General features: G+C 37.8%; 1 protein-coding gene across 3 annotated transcripts in view; it reads left to right on the top strand.

Annotated features, from left to right (window-relative positions):
- Nucleotides 1–18,414, top strand: part of ATP8A1 (ATPase phospholipid transporting 8A1) — a 268,024-nt gene that overhangs the window by 161,049 nt on the left and 88,561 nt on the right. For all 3 annotated transcript variants that reach the window (XM_023224492.2, XM_023224493.2, XM_023224494.2), the window contains 2 exons: nucleotides 4,290–4,428; nucleotides 6,097–6,161. In XM_023224492.2, the coding sequence (XP_023080260.1) occupies nucleotides 4,290–4,428; nucleotides 6,097–6,161 (204 nt within the window). The remainder of the gene's footprint in view (nucleotides 1–4,289; nucleotides 4,429–6,096; nucleotides 6,162–18,414) is intronic.

Below are 18,414 nucleotides of genomic sequence, written 5' to 3' on the forward strand. Positions count from 1 at the left end.
AAAACTATCGTAATACATTTTACCAGTCTCTACATGAAGCTTTCTGTCCTCACTTAGAGTAGAAATGTTACATTTATGTGCCTTTTTAAAAATTCTGCATATATTAGGAACATCTGAAAGAGAAAATAAGATTACTGGAGGCTTTACTAGGTGAATAAACATTATTTTATGATTTTTTCAGTGATAACTAAATCTATATTATATCAAAGAGTCATCAACCTTGAGCCTTTATAACATTTAGCATGGTGACATTTAGAAAGTAAAATTAGTGTTTGGGGTTTTTTTTAATTCCATAAATGCCATGAGAATTTTATCGCATTTCAACACTTGCTGAATATGTAATTCCCCTAGTGCCCATTAGTGGCCATCTGTGTAAGGTAATACATATTTGGGATGAAATTGATTACGGCCTAAACACTCCTGTGCTATGATCAGGAAAAGCATGCAAAGTTCAAATCTCTTTTTCTAATGATCATTATATAGCTAACAGTATTAATTTCCAAAAGCAGAACAGCCTATCACTCAAGATTCTAATCTCATCATAAATGATACCAGGGCAAAAGGAAAGGAGCCTGCAGAGCCTTCTGCTGAAATTAACCAGTGCTGTTCTCAAGGAGCTCTTAGGATAAAGGGAAAATTAATACGCTTTTGGAGTACAGTGTTTCCTTCATAGGCATCAAAGTAGAACCATTACAATTTTGCTGAATATTCAGAAATGTTTTATTATTCTTCTTAAGGATTTGTGTTAAAACCACCAAAACACTCCATGTTAACCTACTTGTGTGACTTTTCTCAGCATACCTTGCTGGCCCTACATCTTTGATCCTTTATGTTATTTGTGCCTGCTTTGAAAATGTTTCTCTTTTACCTGTGCAAAACTAGATGCCTCCTTTCTTTCAAATATGATTTCAATGTGGTCTCTCCAGTGAAGTCATTTTATTTTTATAGGTATGTGAGTGGTAGTGTATATTATATTGGTGTACTTTCTGAGCTCATTTTCCCCCTTAGAGACAGAAAATATATAAAATATTTGTTTATATATTTCTAATGAATATGGTCATATCTTGGCTCCCACATTATCTAGTTACCCCAGTGTTTTGGGAAACATACTGCAAAAAAATTTTTTGCAGGAAATTTTGAGGGCTTGTATTACTAAACTGTCCCCATGATCACTAAAAAAAAACCTTATCATGTCTTGGGTAAAATACTTAAAATTTGAACACAACTATATCCTGATCTTCACTGGGATGTGAGCCAGAATGATTTAACTGCAAATGCCCTAAAAGTAGCTGAAGATTTGAAAGAATCATTGTGTAAACATTTAAATTCAGTAATTATGATGCTGGCATCATTGATGCTGAATTTTTCTTCCTTTCCTTTCTTGAACTTCTTGATGATAATTATTCATCAGGTTATGGTAGATTTCAAGTCTGCTTCCCATTAAAGGAAATAAAATAATGCTATCTTCTTGAAGGAAATTTGCCTTCCTGTATCATATATTATATACTAAGAAGTCATGCATCAAGTGTGTCTAATAACTATCCATATTATTTGGAATATATTGAAAAGAAAATGATCTAGATTGCAGCAGTATTTTTATAATTTTTGGATTTTGCTCTTGTCATTAGCTCACTTAGCAAACATACTAAATGCTGACATTCAATGCTGTGGAGTCATTAAGATGAGCAAGACATGGTCCCTACTTCTGAGCAAACATACCTTACTCATGCATTTACACTTCTCTTAATATAAGATATATAAAGATGAGCAAAGTTCTGTAGGAGAACAGCAGAGGGGAAATTTTGTTTTAAGAAATAAAGGAACGCTTAAAAGAAACAATAACTTTTGAGTTTGGTTTTGTAGGAGGAACCAAGTTTCACTAGGCAAGGCAATGGGGGACGTGTGTGTATCTACTTGGATATACATACTTATGTATACACAGACAAACACTACGCATATGCATGCCCATCCTGTATGGCCACTATAGCAGGGACTGTTGCCTGGGCAATTTAGCACTCATTCCCATCCCCCTTCTTCCTCAACAGCTCTACTATAGAGCCTGGAAAAGCTAAATACAAATAGTTGGGGTTAGCCTTGTAAAACTCTCTGGCCAACTAGTATTTGGAAATATGCTGAGGGCTTTTCAAAAACACTTTGCTTATCATATAAGAGAGAGATACAGTTGGTATTTCTGTCTTCTATATGGCCTTTATAATTATACCTTGGGACATTGGGAGAGGTCAGGAGAACTAGTTGAGGTATGGTCGAGCTACAATTTTAATGTCCACAACTGCTCACTTCAGTACTACTTAAGTGAGGAAAGTTAATTTATTTAAGCCATTGCTAATTTTTTCTATTACTTGCAGCCAAAAGCATTCCAAACTAATGCAGGTATAAATTACATGCATGCATACACACACACTTTCTCTCTCACTTGCATATTTGTGTGTATAGTTAACTTTATTTTTCATGCCTAACCAAAGCTTGAGACTAATTTTAGACTTCAATTTTGGTGAAAAATAAGGAAAAGTAGAAAATGGCTTTCTTTGTTATCACCAATTCTGGCAGTATCCTCAATACTTACTTTCCTTGCATTCATTCTGCCCTCACCTATATTTTAAATGGAAAAAAATGAAGGCAAGAGAGGAGAAAATGAGAAGAAAAATAATTGCCACGAAGATCATGCTGGAGATTGAAACAGGGCAAGACTGAGAATCAGTTGATTGCAGCCTGCCAAGCAAGGGTACCCAGCTAGCAACAGTGCCTAGGCATGTGATGGAAATAAAATTTTATATCTTAATCCATCACTGCATTCTTATGTATTTAGGACCAAGAACAACATTACCTATGTCCATTTGGCAAACCAGGTTTCCCTAACAGCCAAGACATTGTTCTCTCGCCCTTACCACCACCGTTTAGGAAGATGAGAGTAGAAACCATTCTTTCTCATGAGAGACTGAAACAGCTTTTGGCTGGGTGTGGTGGCTTACGCCTTTAATCCCAATACTTTGGGAGGCCAAGGTGGGCAGATCACTTGAGGCCAGCAGTTTGAGACCAGCCTGGCTAACATGATGAAACCCCGTCTCATATAAAAATTAGCCCAGTGTGGTGACACACACCTATAATCCAAACTACTCTGGAGGCTGAGGCAGGAGAATCACTTGAACCTGGGAGATGGAGGTTGTGGTGAGCCAAGATGGCACCATTGTACTTTAGCCTGAGCAACAGAGCAAGACTCCATCTCAAAATAAATAATAAAAATAACAGCTTTCCCCAGAGCCCATTGGTTGTGTTTGTTCTTACAGCAAAGACAATATCTAATGAGCAAGAGATATTTGAGTCCGATCTTCTGCTACACAAATGTGGAACTATGTGAAAAACATCCAACTTGTTCTTCCTTGTAGAGACTAATATCACTTTGTTGTTCTTTTCTTCATGGTTTCTAATTGTTGTGTATACATTTCCTGACACTGCATCAAACTGCAATTTAATAGTATTAACAGGTAACCTCACTCTTTTTCAAACAGGTCAACAAGATTGCGTCTTCACTGTCATGGTCTCCCATAGGTGTGTGTGTGTGTGTGTGTGTGTGTGTGTGTGTGTGTGTGTGTGTTTATTAGAATGCCTGTCCTTTTTAACTGACTTTTGTTTTTTGGTTTTTGTTTTTTTTTTTTTTTTTTTTTTTTTTTTTTTTTTTTTTTTTTTTTTTTGAGACAGAGTCTCGCTCTGTCGCCTGGGCTGGAGTGCAGTGACGCAATGTTGGCTCACCTGCAGTCTCTGACTCACAGGTTCAAGAGGTTCTCCTGCTTCAGCCTCCTGAGTAGCTGGGACTACAGGCACACGCAACCATGCCCAGCTACTTTCTTGTATTTTTAGTAGAGATGAGGTTTCACCATATTAGCCAGGCTGGTCTCGAGCTCCTGACCTCAAGTGATCCACTCGCCTTGGCCTCCCCAAGTGCTGGGATTACAGGCGTGAGCCACCGTGCCCAGGCTAGTTTTAACTGACTTTGGATTTTACTCTGCTTCTATGCAAGTTTATTTTAGAATCTGTTCCTTACCTTAGGGGTTACGTTAGACAGCTTAAGGGAGCCTCAGTCTAATGCCTAAAGACTGGATGAAAGTCAAGGATATTTCAGAGAGAAAACTCAATGGGATAGTTGGAATTTGCACCAAAGTCCGTGAATTATCATTTAGTCTCTGATTTTAAAACACATACACACTTCAATTTTTTGTTTTTAAAGAATGTGAGCGGATTTTTTTTTAATTTCTACTACTAATTTTTTTCAGAATCTTCAACTACTTGGAGCAACAGCCATTGAGGATAAATTACAAGATCAAGTGCCTGAAACCATAGAAACGCTAATGAAAGCAGACATCAAAATCTGGATCCTTACAGGGGACAAGCAAGAAACTGCCATTAACATTGGTAATTCACCTAGTTCAAGTTTTACATGTTGGTGCTTTTTAATAAGTTGATATATTTTAGAAGATGGATTTGAGACATTTCAAGATTCAAAAGATTTGATATGTCAAGATTGGAATATTCCAAACTTTTTTCACCTTTGCATCTCTGCCTCCCACACGTTCCATCCATAAGCGGCACATGTGGATAACATTTCTGCAGTTGTCTGGAAATTGGGCTTATGGAATATTTATGTATTGACCCTTGATTTTGTGACCAAAAGTTATTTTAAGATAATAGGAAAGAAGAAGATTGCCAGTTTGTATTCGTACTATGTTAATCCCCATTTTTTGGAAAACTGTATAGTAGCTCAGGGTGCCATAAGAGAATACCACACACCAGGTGGTTTAGGCAACAGAAATTTATTTTCACACAGTTCTGAAAGCTGGAAGTTCAAGATCAAGATGCCTGCAGGGTTGTTTTCTGGTAAGGCCTCTCTGCCTGACTGTCGTCACGTGGCTCCTCTTCTGTATACTACTCATTATGTCTCTTCCTCCTGAGACACCAGTCCTATTGCATTAGAGCACTGTCTTAGTCCATTCTGTCTGCCATAACAAAATACCATGAGCTGGGTGGCTTATGAACAACAAATTTATATCTCATCGTTCTGAAGGCTGAGAAGCCTAAGGTTAAGGCACCGGCATATTTGGTGTCTGATGACTGTTGGCCTTCTGGTTCATAGATAGCACCTTCTTGACTGTGTTCTCACATGGTAGAAGGGGCAAGGCAGCCCTCTGAGACCTCTTTTGTAAGGGCACTAATCCTATTCATGAGCTGTCTGCTTTCATGACCTAATCATCTCCCAGAGACCCCACTTCCTACTGTCACCATACTAGTGATTGGGTCTTCCTACTTAAGCGTCTGCAGTTAAGTAAGCACTTGCATATGAGAGTCTGGAGTTTAGGAAGGAGGGCTGAGTGGAACTTAGGAGTTTCAGAATGGTCGACATTTGGATGATATATGAAATCATGAGATGGAATGAGATCACAAAGGCCATGTGAGTATAGATGGAATTATTTTAAATAGCATGGTATTTTTAAAATGTGACATCAGCAGAGTTGCCTCTTCTTCAGACACAGCTGTAGCAAACAGGTACAGAGTAGGCCAAGTTGGATTTAACAAAGGGGGGATTTTTGCCCTGCAGTAAGTACAACAAAGCAAGAGAAGGCAGGAAAGTAGAGGATGTACTGATTCTCCCAGGAAAGGAGACGGTGATGGGATCAGCGGATCCAAGAGGCAGCCACCTGCACCTTCCCTAGGTGTCTAGAGGGTTCTGTTATTCTGTTTTCTAGAAACAATCATTGGCCTGTCTTTTGCTCTTCATGTTGGTCATCATGAAGGGTATTACAAATCCATTTGTCAGTTTTCAGGACATCAAGAATACTTAGCACCATCTCTTTCCAGATGTCTTTGTAGCCTTAACAGGCCAGATGTATTTGTTGCATATCCCTTCTATGGCAAGCAAGAGCATCTCATTTTTAACTTCCTACAAACCTGGAAAACAACTGGGTGCCCTCAGTCCTTGTAAAATCATCTTTAGGTATTTTCATAGTACATATCATTGTTTTAACATCTTTACCTATTATCTGGAGAAATTAGTTATCAATTAATATACTCTATGTTCGGATACAGGACACTCCTGCAAACTGTTGAAGAAGAACATGGGAATGATTGTTATAAATGAAGGCTCTCTTGATGTAAGTAAAATCATGTATTTTTAAAACTCCTTTAAAAATGTATTCGTGTTATTTTATTTTATATTCAGATAGCTGTGGAAATATTTTATCTTCCTGAGGTTCAAAGGTACCTTATCACTGTAGTTCTGTTTTAATGTAATGTACTCTGTTTTGAATCACATTGATGTAAATTGATTCAAGCTTTACATCTGTGACAGCTAAAAGAAATTGCAAAATGATTTGCATAATATTGTGAGACAGAAAAGTTGTTTTACAAAAGCATTATGTCAAGAGGTTGCTAAGTGACTGCAACTTGCTCATATCCAAGTATTCTGTATATTAAACATTTTATATCTGCTTTAACTTCCAGCGTTAATATATATTTTACCTCTTTTTAAAAAAATGTGAAAGCTATTGAACAACACAAAACAACCATTCCTAGTAAGACAGACTTTCTTTAATGTCCTAACTTCTGGAATGAAATATAAATTCCTAGGATGTCTTTTTTCATGGCTGTGATCACTTGATGTTATATTGGGGAAATGAGGAAAGATTTGTTAGGAATACAGTGTAAAATAGTTAGCAAAATAATATGTAGGTCAAATGACCTGTTAATAGTTTAAAGTAAAGGAGACTATTTGTAATTTTAGGTGGAAGACAGAGCAGTAGAGGTGATTATACAATTTCTTAAAATAGTCATTATGATGCAAAGAACAGAGAAAACCTTGGTAATTAGGAATGTTGGTGAAGCTGAGAGGCCACATGCATGGAAGGGGTGGTGAAGCAGTGACTGAAGAAGGGGTGGTGTTGATGCCTTTGTCAGTAACATGGGTTACAGGTGGTGCACAGTTTTTCTTATACCTGAAAGAAATTAGAGACAGGACCTGTGATGTGGAAGCAAAAGCAGGGCAAGCCACGCTTCCTTTGATATGGTATCCTTTCTGTCTGGCTTTGGGCATTTACCTTCCGTAGCATATGGTAGCCTTGCTTCTTTTGTCTTATTCTTGCCATCATCTTTCTCCAATTCTTGGATAAGCATGTTCTTTAAGTGTTTTAAGTATCAAGCAGTGTGAATAGTAATCTTAAGAAAAATTAGAGAAGTGAAATACCAAAAATATTCGTTGTATTGTACCCGTGTATTGTTCAGACAGTGGCATTTATTTTCATTTTGAGGTTTCTAAGATGGTAACTCAAAATTAATAAACACTTCAAAGATCCTTGGACTACCTGTTTCTACCAGAGCAAACACTGATAGGAGTCTCAAGTTGAATACTAAATTTCAATAAAAGCAAGAACTATGTCTGTCTTTTCTGGCTTATCATTCTTTTTCAGTGCCCTGCAAATGGCCTAGCACATAGTAAGTACACTATAAATAGTTGAGAAATGAGTCACTGAGTAATTTTTAATTAAGGGCTTCTTTAAAAAAAAAAAAAAAGTATATCAGTTTTAAATTTGGTTATCATTGATCATATCTGGTATTTTTTAAGTAAAATGGCTAAAAATCTCCTTAGCAGTTCAAATAGCAGCTTAAAGATCACAGGCAAACACTGCGGCTGAAAGGATTGACACTAATTTGTCCAGCTCCAGACTGCCAGGCATTCTAACACTGCTGTCTGGGGAAGGCTTTTCTCCCAGGGAGTTAAGTGGTGACTTTACAAATCTGACTGCTTAGGGTCAGACCTGCTGCGGTGCACTCATTTGTTTCTCAGCAGGAAAGGAAACATCACTTTGCATAGCTCCTTCCGATCTTGTGTCATAAAACCCGTGGCTGAGATTTCAGGCATATCATTAGATGTGCTAGAGTGCCTGTAGGTAAATCATTATTTTTTCATCGATATGGAAAAGAAAAGCATCCAATCTGTGTTCAAATTGTACTGATCAGTAATGAATAGAATTATTTTATTAGCACAAAGAATAATTAGCATTTAAGTAATGAACTTAGGAATGTAATGTCTTAGGAAATGTGAATGTGTGTTTTGTCAAGTGACAATTTTAATGAGTGTACTCAAATCATTCTGTGAAATAGCACAGGGTGAAGAGCACAGTCCCAGTGTGACTGTGTCCCAATCCGACTGTGGGACCTTCAGCAAATTAAAATCAGCTTCTCTGAGCCACTTTTGCTGCCTAGAAAGTAAGGAGAATGTAACATTTGGCATAGGATTAGCATAGTTAGCACAGTACATGGCACATGTGAAAAAATGAGATGTTATAAAATTTTGTAGAAAGAATATAACTTCAATAGCTTATAAGTTGTTTTGCATAGTGATCATTTTTGTTATTAAAAAATACTATTTCCCTCTATCTTTTACTTTTTTCCCTAAAGTGGCAAGTTACAACTGTAGGTTCTCTTAAACATAACTGATACATATTGAGCATTTTTCTATTCAGATTTTCTACTAAAATATTATTCCTAAAGCTGATAAAATTCAGAAGCTGAATCTCTTTTTCTTGTGTTGAATTTTTATAATGTATCATATTCAGAGCTCTTAAAATTTCAGATAGAAAACCCTTTCTCCTAGTGATCATGATGATGGAAATCTTTGTCTTCCATAATCTAGATCACCACCAAAGAAATTCCACTAGGCTTTCTAATTTTTTCTTTTTGAGTTTCACTATGAGCATCCTTCTTAAAAAAAAAAAAAGCACTTCAGCATTTTTTAAAACATTTAAATAAATACCTAAGACCAAACTACACTTGAAAATACAATCACAATGGAAGTCTCGCTCTACAGACCTGAGAGGGAAACCTGACAGGTCTTTCTGCCTTGGTTCATTCTTGACTCTTTTCATAGTAAGAGCAGCGGCCCCAGCTAGAATGTTGTCCAAGAGCAAAGCCAGGTGTTGTCACCCAGTTACCCACCAGGTTCTTGTAAAATTGCCAGGATCAGCAAAAGAGTTGGGCAGAAAGCTTGATTTTTTTTTTTAGAAAAAAATTTCATGGATAAATGTAATTAAGAATCATCTAAAGTTGATCAAAACCTATTAGGTATTTGTGATAAATTTTTTTTAAATTTGAATAACTTTCTGTAGTACTACTTTGAACTACTTTATTAGTATTTGATTGTGTTCTCATATTGAGATTTTTTTTTTTTTTTTTTTTTGAGACCGAGTCTTGCTCTGTCACCCAGGCTGGAGTGCCGTAGCAACCTCCGCCTTCTGGGTTCAAGGGATTCTCCTGACTCAGCCTCCCGAGTAACTGAGATCACAGGCATTCGCCACCACACCCAGCTAATTTTTGTATTTTTAGTAGAGATGGGGTTTCACCATGTTGGCCAGGCTGATCTTGAACTCCTGACCTCAACTGATCCGCCCACCTTGGCCTCCCAAAGTGTTGGGATTACAGGCGTGAGCCACCGTGCCCGGCCGAGACATTTCTTTAAGCATCTGCAAAGGCAGAATTTCAAAATACTGACTTGAAAGGGGAATATTTTACTTCTCTACCTCCACAGCAATGCCCACGAAATGTCCCACAGACTTCTAATTAATGATAAACCCTTATACCTAGTGATACTTTTGCATCTCTTTTATATTTTTTAGTTTGTTGTAAAGTAAATTTTTAAAGTCTGTCTGTTAAATCCGGAAACATCTAGAATGTGAGCTAAGCACTAGAGAATCTCATACTGTCGTCCATCTTTGGCTCCCAATTTCTAATTAAATTCTTTCAAAATGCACTGAAACAGTTGTGGAAGGATTGGGTTTCTGCGATATTATTTATATCCTCCATGGCACATCAACTCCAAATCTCTGGAAATACTTTCAGGCAACTTAACATATTATGTTTTTGTATAGGTTTGGTCTAAGTTTCCTCTTATGGGAGAAAAAGTTTGAAGACATGTTTCATTGAGATAGCTCAGGATTTCACCACAATTTCATCTAAATCCAGAGTGGGTGGGAGGGACCATCACTTTTTAAGCCATTAACTGTGTGATTTAAACAGGTTTCTTAGGAGTGTCAAAATTGACTGTGTTGAGTCTCTCGTGATATACCCTTAACCTTGATCTCTCCTCCTTCTGGCATCTCTTTTATATGAGGAGTTGTGGGATCTGTCCCCAGAGGTGCAGCTACGTCTCAAATCCATTTTTTCTATTTTTCATCCCCCTTTCTGTACTGCCAGGCTTTCCTAGAAAACAGAAAAGGCATAGAAAGGGAAAATATACACTATACATTTATTCAATCAACAGGCATGATGTTTGGAGACATAAATTTCTTACCCTCCAAAGCTTCCAGTCAGTGTTCCCAAGCTTAACTTCTGAGAAGCCCTGCCACTTCTCCTTCTGATCATCCTGGCAGCTTTTCTAGATTGTCTCTGCTGTTGTTGATGTTCACCTTCAGCCTGATAGGGAGCCACTGCCTAATGTATGGGAAGTCGTGTTTGGATCCTGCAGGAAAATGCAGCTTTCTGTGTATTTTGTAACAGGTATTGGCTTGAGGACTTTACAGGGACAATCACATTTATACCTGAAACTATTAATTTATATGTTATAGGCAGATAGTATTATGCCCATTTTATGGATAAAGAATCTAGAAAGGATAACTGAACCGAGCACAGGTAGCTCGGTGGCACTCGGGTATATATCTAAGGCATTTGATTCCAAAGTGCGGGAAGCAAATAGGTTTTTCTAGCCTTCATCTACTACATTTGTAAAACAAGAGTAATGAAAAAGTCCATCTCATTTAGGGGTGGGATTGTAAGGAGTAAACACAACAATACCTGTTAAGTACTTAGAAACAATTCTGGACATCATCATCATTTTTTTTTTTTTAGTATTATTATTTCTAGAGGAGAGTTCTTCACTGCTAGCTGCTGTAACAGATAACTTTGAACAGCCATTCTGCTCTTAAATTACTTAAAGTTCTCTGCTTAATTTGAGAATATGACCCCAAACCAGCTGTAGGTTTGATTATGGATACCAGTGTTTCACTTCACTTATATATTTTACAGAAAATGAATTGTTAGCCACATTGGATATTAAGTTAACAAGCGTTAGAATATGTATTTTTCAACACTGTGGTAAAAGAAAACCCTTCATGGAATTGCTAATTTTTTTCTAGCTGAATTTGACATTCTAACACCATGTAAGTTTTGACTATAACTTATAGGACATTCAGGACATAAAGGCTGAAGTTGTCATCTGTACCCTTTTAAGCTCAACTTACATGTATTATGCAGACAGACCTCACTGTTTTGGGAACGGGCCACTGTTGAATGGCTTCTGAAAGAAATCCAGAATAAGCAAGTTATTGACTCAACTCCAGAAAAGAAGGGAAAAAAGAGAATTTGGGCTACTTCAGGTTTTGTTTTGATATGTCCCATGAGTCTCATACAATATATTTTGTATTGCTTTGAAAATAGTTTAGGCAAGTTTTAACCACACTGAGTTTTCCTCCACTGCCAGCATTGGTGCTTCAGTACTGTGAATTTTCTTTTACCATTAGCAAAGCTGTTTCAGCTGTTTGGCTTGAAATTTTAAGATCAGAGTTTAACTTTGAAGGTGTTAATGTATCCCTATCAGAAGCAAAGATACTTTTTTATAATGTCCTAATGCAAAAAGATTGTTCAAATATTGTCTGGCGCACTGCTTACTCCAAGTAGCTCTCAGTAAAGAAAGCCAACTTTGTTACATTTGAAATAAATGGGTTAGTAAAAACTGTAAACATTACCAAAAAATGAAAATAACATATGAACAAATAATCTGTTCTCCTTTCCTGGATTTAGACAATGTCTGCTGCAAGCCAAAGTATGTAGTTGAAAAACTTCCATCAAACCCATTGTTTGGGCTCATAGAATTAAATGTGTCCTTTTTTTTTTTTAAACAGAATTCAGCGAGGCTGGCTTGTGCTGAGAACCTTAAGTGAGGTTGTTCACAAATTTATAGTGTGTCTGTTTTGAGAAGTTCTTCCTCCCCTCAACCCTGAATATTCTTTACCTCATTTTTGGCTCAATGTCTGAACTCTTCCAAGAGCTCCCTGAGACCTAGAATTACAGATAAATGCTTTCTAAGTAGTCTGCCCCCTTGCCATTCTCCCCCACAAGTTCGTTGACATTTCTGAGGGGACTACGCCATGCCTTGTGCCCTCTTTGCATCTCTGCCACCCATACCTTCTGATGAGTCAGCACACCCATAAAATGACAGTTTTTAGGAAACCTACTGTGTGCCAGTATGCCTGGTGTATCTGCATACGTAATCTGTGCTCCTGTAGGGCTGGTGGTGTTTGTCTCAATTCCAGATAGAGACTTTGAGTTCCCATGGCTAGCGAGTGCTGGAATCTTAAATGTAAACCTTGATTGCTTGAAGTTCCAAAGTGTGTTTTGTTTGATTTTGGTTTAAATAACCATACCTTCTCCAGTGGCAGCAGTGACTCATTTGCAGAAGTAAATATTCTAGCAGCTGTCTCCCAAACGTATTAACTTGTTTCATTTTCATTCTTCACCCAACCCTTATCCCCCTGTCCCATTTTCCCACCTCCTTTAACCACTCACCACCAGGACTACAGAACCCCTGAAAGAGGGAGGCTCTTCTGGAATATGACAATGACCAAATCTTGTGATTATGGAATTCTGAAAAGACCTCATATTTAATTTCGCTAATACAACTGTACATAAGATATTATTGACTCTTTGTGTGTATATATGTACGTATATGTGTGGGGGGGTATATGTGCATATATATGGTGTGTGGGTATATGTGCATATATATGGTGTGTGGGTATATGTGCGTATATATGTATGTGTATATATGTGCATATATATGTGTATGGGTGTATATATATGTATGCATATGTGTGTGTGTATATATGTCTATATAAAATAATGGAAATTGTGTGCCTTTGGGATTTGCACTGTGAAAATACGGCAGATAATGATTCTTCCGTTTTCTTACATTAATTAATTTAAATCATTTAGAAAATGGACCCAACATTAGCTGTCTCTGTGGTTCTGGGTAACAATTTCTCACAGGCCCTGGTTGTTACCTTCTCCAAACCATTGATTTGTAATTTGCTTATTTTGAGAAAGCTGGTTGTATATTCTGAGCAGCCTCTTCCTGGCTGAATTGAAGGCAGTGAGAGAGACTGGATGTCTGCCGACCCAGTTCCTCCCAGCATGCTTCCTTCTGCATTCACTGCTGCCACTGGAGAATAGTTAATACCGAAGTCAAAATAAGTGTTTAGGAGGCCTTCAGTGGTGGTTTAAAATAATAACCATGGGGGCTTTGGTAAAAGCCTTTATCCACAAAACTCTTTAAATTATATAATTATATCCCTTATCCCACTCTTCCTTCCTTTCCCTGGATTTGTCTGTCTTTGCTACATGTCCCCACCCCCATGCTGAAACACAGACTGGACACAGATTCAGCACTTTGCTGCCTCTCTCTGCATTGTACCCTAAGTGAGACTAGATGCCTCGCAAGCAGTTATTTGCCTAATGGAACCTATCATAATCTCAAATCTCAAACCTCTGTTGAGAGACCAAGAGCAATTTACCCAGCACTACAACTTCCTCTTCTTACCTGCCTCCATTTTGTGACCCTTGACCTTTTTCAGATGGCATGGCCCTTCTGGGAGATTGGACCACTTCCTCAATTACAGTATTTCATATCTACCCCCGTCCTGGGAAACCTATATTTGTGTATCAGCAAAGCATGGAATTTTTTCTCTTTTCCTCTCCCCATTATCTTTAGCAATATATATTGATTAAATGCGTTCGTTTGGCCGCCTTCCACTAAGTTGTTTGGAGGACCTCTTTGGCCATGTGTTTTTAATGACTTCACCTGTCTGCCTTACCCATTTTGGAAAAATTACTTTATATTGGTTTGATTCTATACACATATGTTTTTCAACATTATGTTCTAGTACAGGCTAGGAGTTTGGAAACACCAAAGCTTTTTGATCAAAAACTACATCAAAAATAAAACCTAATAAATAGAATTTTTTTAAATAAATTTTAATTTTATAATGTGTTGGGGGTTGTGGGGGAACTATGTCAAAGAGAGCTAGTGATCCTGACTGGGATGAATACTAAATGGGCCAGTTGTACATAAATGTGGTTTCTCCCTACTCTCTGGCATATGTTCTTTTACTACCGCCTGCAGTAGCTGGAGGAGTATTGATATATGTGTTGCATAGGAGTATATGGAATGCCCAGTGTTCCACTGAATCAATAACACATTGTAGAAAAGCAAGTAATACCCAATGGTTTATCCATGTGTTATGGGAGCCATAACTCACTCTTTAAGAACGTGCTAACATTGTCCATACTTGATATGGTCATAATGTATTATTAAGAATGTTCCTAAAATGTTCCATTAATTCATAATTTTAAAGTGTGAACACTTGGAGAGTGTAAGAGTAGAGACAGAATGAAACATTTTTTGACTATAAATTTGTAAATACCTCATGTCTTAAATGATGATGAGGTAGGGCCACAAACTGCCAAAACAGCTAATAAAATATATGTTAGTTTAAGATTATTATGTATATCCTCTTATTTGACATTTTAAATTAATCTATAGTAGATTTTAAAAGGTAGATCCTTAGCAAACTAAAGTAAGTTGCTGGTGGTGGTTTTGTTTTTTACTCCCAGTAAACATTTATTTCTCTGCTTTAAAAACAAAACCTAAGAATTAACTTGATGGTGTTATGTCTGAAGAACATGTCAGCAAAACAAGCCCTGGGTGTCATCTTTATAATTAATTATTTTAAGCCAAATACTTACATTGATGTGGTCACCTATGCAGAACTATACAGATAATAAAAGAGAAATGCCCATCAGTTTATAGCTTTCCAGTTATTTTCAGTTAAGAATTATATCAGGTTGGAGACAAATTAAGAGATAAAGAAAATGTGGTTAGTCATATAAATATTTATCCTCCTATCATGTACCAAGAACTATATGTCACATGAGACTAGATAATGCCATCTTTCCTAGATTTGAGAAGACATGTTTCCAGAAGTAGCTGATAGTACTGAATGTTGGCAGTGAAAAGGTAAATTGAAATAAAATTGCCATTGGGAGGTTTCTTAAGAAAAGTTAAAATTATCCCAGCAATATGAGATGGAGTCTCACTCTGTGGCCCAGGCTGGAGTGCAGTGGTGCGATCTCGGCTCACTGCAACCTTCGCCTCTCAGGTTCAAGCGATTCTCCTGCCTCAGCCTCCCAAGTAGCTGGGATTACAGGTGCCTGTCACACCCAGTTAATTTTTGTGTTTTTAGTAGAAACAGAGTTTCATCATGTTGGCCAGGCTGGTATCGAACTCCTGACCTCAGGTGATCCACCCGCCTTGGCCTCCCAAAGTGCTGGAATTACAGACATGAGTCACCAAGCCTGGCCTCTGTTTTTTTTGGGGGGGGGGGGGGGGGGGGGTGGCGTGATCTCGGCTTACTGCAACGTCTGCTTCCTGGGTTCAAGAAATTCTCCTGCCTCACCTTCCTGAGTAGCTGGGATTACAGACATGTGCCGTCACACCCGGCTAATTTTTTTGTTTTAATAGAGATGGGGTTTCACCATGTTGGCCAGGCTAGTCTCAAACTCCTGACCTCAAGTGATCTGCCCTCCTTAGCCTCCCAAAGTGTTGGGATTACAGGTGGGAGCCACCGTTTCGTGTTAGTACCTCTGTTAGACCTGATACCAGAGGAATGGCAGAACTAGCCTTTGCTGGATGTCACTTCATGCCAGGCACTGGGCAGGGCACTTTATTCACAAATAAAGGAGTTAGCACATCTTATCACTATAATCACTCTACAAAATAGATAGTAACCCAATCTTATAAATGAGAAAAATGTGATTCGGAGAAGTTAAGTCACCTGCCTGAGGAAAAGACAGCCAGTATGCGGCAGAGCAAGGATTCGGAGGAAGCCTTTCCGATACCACACAGTTGCCTTCTAGAGTCACTCAAACCAAAAAAATTACATAAAATCATGAAGAGGTACATTGAAATACATACATACCTCTGGCGAAGAGTTTATGATAGGCCATGAAATGAATTTACCCATAATACTTTTTGATATGTGTGGTATAATCCTTTCTAGAACTCTGAGCTCACATAGCTACCCAAGATCCAAAAGGGTTTTGGAGTTCTTGCTGTCTTAAGTGGTTGAAATATTTCTTATTTTTTGTTTAACTTTCATCATTCATTAGGGAATTTTTTCAAAGTAACATTTAGTTTTCCCTTTTCCAAGAAGGTGAAAAATGTTTGATTAGCTTATCTTTACCATACTCGACATGCACCAGAAGTTGAGGAAAACCTGGAGTTCTGAGCCATAGGGTATGTTTCAACTTCTGGAACCTAGTTCTTTACAGCGTGACGACATTTTATTTCAAATGTTACCAGTGTCCAGAACCATTGTATGCACTCTCCAGGCCAGCCTGGACTTCCTCACATCTCACTTTTTTATGGCTGCACGTTTGTACGATATCTGCAGACCACTGCTTTCTCTACACTTTGGTAATTTGCATGTGTCTTGCTGACCAGCTATGAAGAGTTGTGTCACAGTGGCTCTACCTGGTCCAGACAGTTACCTTGTTTCAGTAGAGTCACCGTCTTTGTTCAGCAAGATTACTGCAGGTGTTATAACATTCTGTTGCATTTTTTCCTCTCTAAGGAAGGGAAGTGAAAACAGAAACTTGTGTTGCTGATATTATAAAGGGAAGCACAGGCTTCCTGACCTTACGTTCATCCTGACAAAGGTGAAAGGTGTATATCTTCCAAAAGTGATTTGTTGTTAGTTCCGATCATATGCTCATTTGCTTAACTGGTGGTAAACTCATGAAGAAAAATAACAAATCCAAGAATAACAAAATTGTCTTAGTTCATTCAGGCTAACAAAAGCACCATAGACTGTGGGGCTTAAACACCAAGTGTGTTTCCCACATTTCTGGAGATCAGGGAATTCAAGATCAAGGTGGCAGCAGATTTGGTGTCTCTTGAGAGCCTTCTTCCTGGTTCATAGACAGTGTCTTCTTGTGTCTTTACATGATGGAAGAAGAAGGGAGCTCTCCAGAAATGCTTTAAGGACCCTAATCCCATTCATGAGGTCTCCACCCTCATGGCCTAATCACCTCCCAAAGATCCTACCTCCTAATGCCATCAAAACAAGAGTTAGGATTGCAACATACAAATTTTGGTGAGATATAGACCCTCATTCCATAATAGAAATACATTATTAAATGATATGTCTGAAACTCAAAGTATAATGCAGAATTTTGACATTTTTTTTTCCTTTCTGGGAATAGAATCCTTGTAACATAAGTTTATCATTTGACCTGCACACATTTAACAGATTCCTAGAATAAGTATAGATGCTGGATACTTGTTTGTGTTTGGACCTAAATGCCAAAGTATACTTTCAATAAGTATAGACAGGCTTTTTTCCTTTAACTTTTTTGTTTGGGGTTAGCCTTGCTGATAGACCCTCTGGGACATATATGAGAGATCACTTGTTAGTTACTGAAGCCACAAATAAGTAATTGCAGCCTCAGAGCAAGATCTGGAAGCCACTCCCATTAGCTGCTTCATGTTGGACTATTTACCCATAATCTTCACCTGGTCTCTGCTCTCTGAACCCCTGGCTAACCAGTCATCGACTCAAATGGCAGAGGCTTTGCTTTTCCTTTCCTTAGGGATGTTTCCACATTCTCTACTAGGGTGTTCCCTGGATTTGTTCCTAAGTAATACTGTCTTTCCTGTAAACCTCTGAAAGGAATTGGGGGAGAAAAGGCTAGAAAACTGAAAAGGACCATTTTTATGCAGGTGCTTTCTGAAGCATTACTTTTGGGGCCATCAAAAACACAGTTCTTAGGTGGCCTCATATGTTCTTTGCATATCTGGCCTGTGGGTTCTTTAGCCTGTTCCAAGCAGAGTTTTGCCAAAATGAAAATGACAACTTGCATGCTATGATGCTTTCCAAACAAATCAGGGATTTATTTCACCATAAAACTGTGTCAGATTTCATTGTCTAGTGCACCCTCTGTGATTTTTATCAAGGGTTTCCTCAATATAGGTCATGAAAAAGTAATGAAAAAGATTGCCATAAAGCTGCTAGTCTCTGATTTCTTAAAGATTGCTGTTACATTATTTTATTGGAGTGTATTTTATGAACATATTACCTGTTTGGCCAGGTTATACCTTAATGATTCAATGTGAGGAATTCTACTTGGCCTCATTATCTGCCAAGCATGTTTCTTTATTTTTATTTTTATTTCCCAGGCATGTTTCTTTTTATAGATATAGATATAGATATAGATATAGATATAGATATAGATATAGATATAGATATA

Source organism: Piliocolobus tephrosceles, chromosome 3, assembly GCF_002776525.5.
Source record: "Piliocolobus tephrosceles isolate RC106 chromosome 3, ASM277652v3, whole genome shotgun sequence".
Lineage (NCBI taxonomy): Eukaryota > Metazoa > Chordata > Mammalia > Primates > Cercopithecidae > Piliocolobus > Piliocolobus tephrosceles.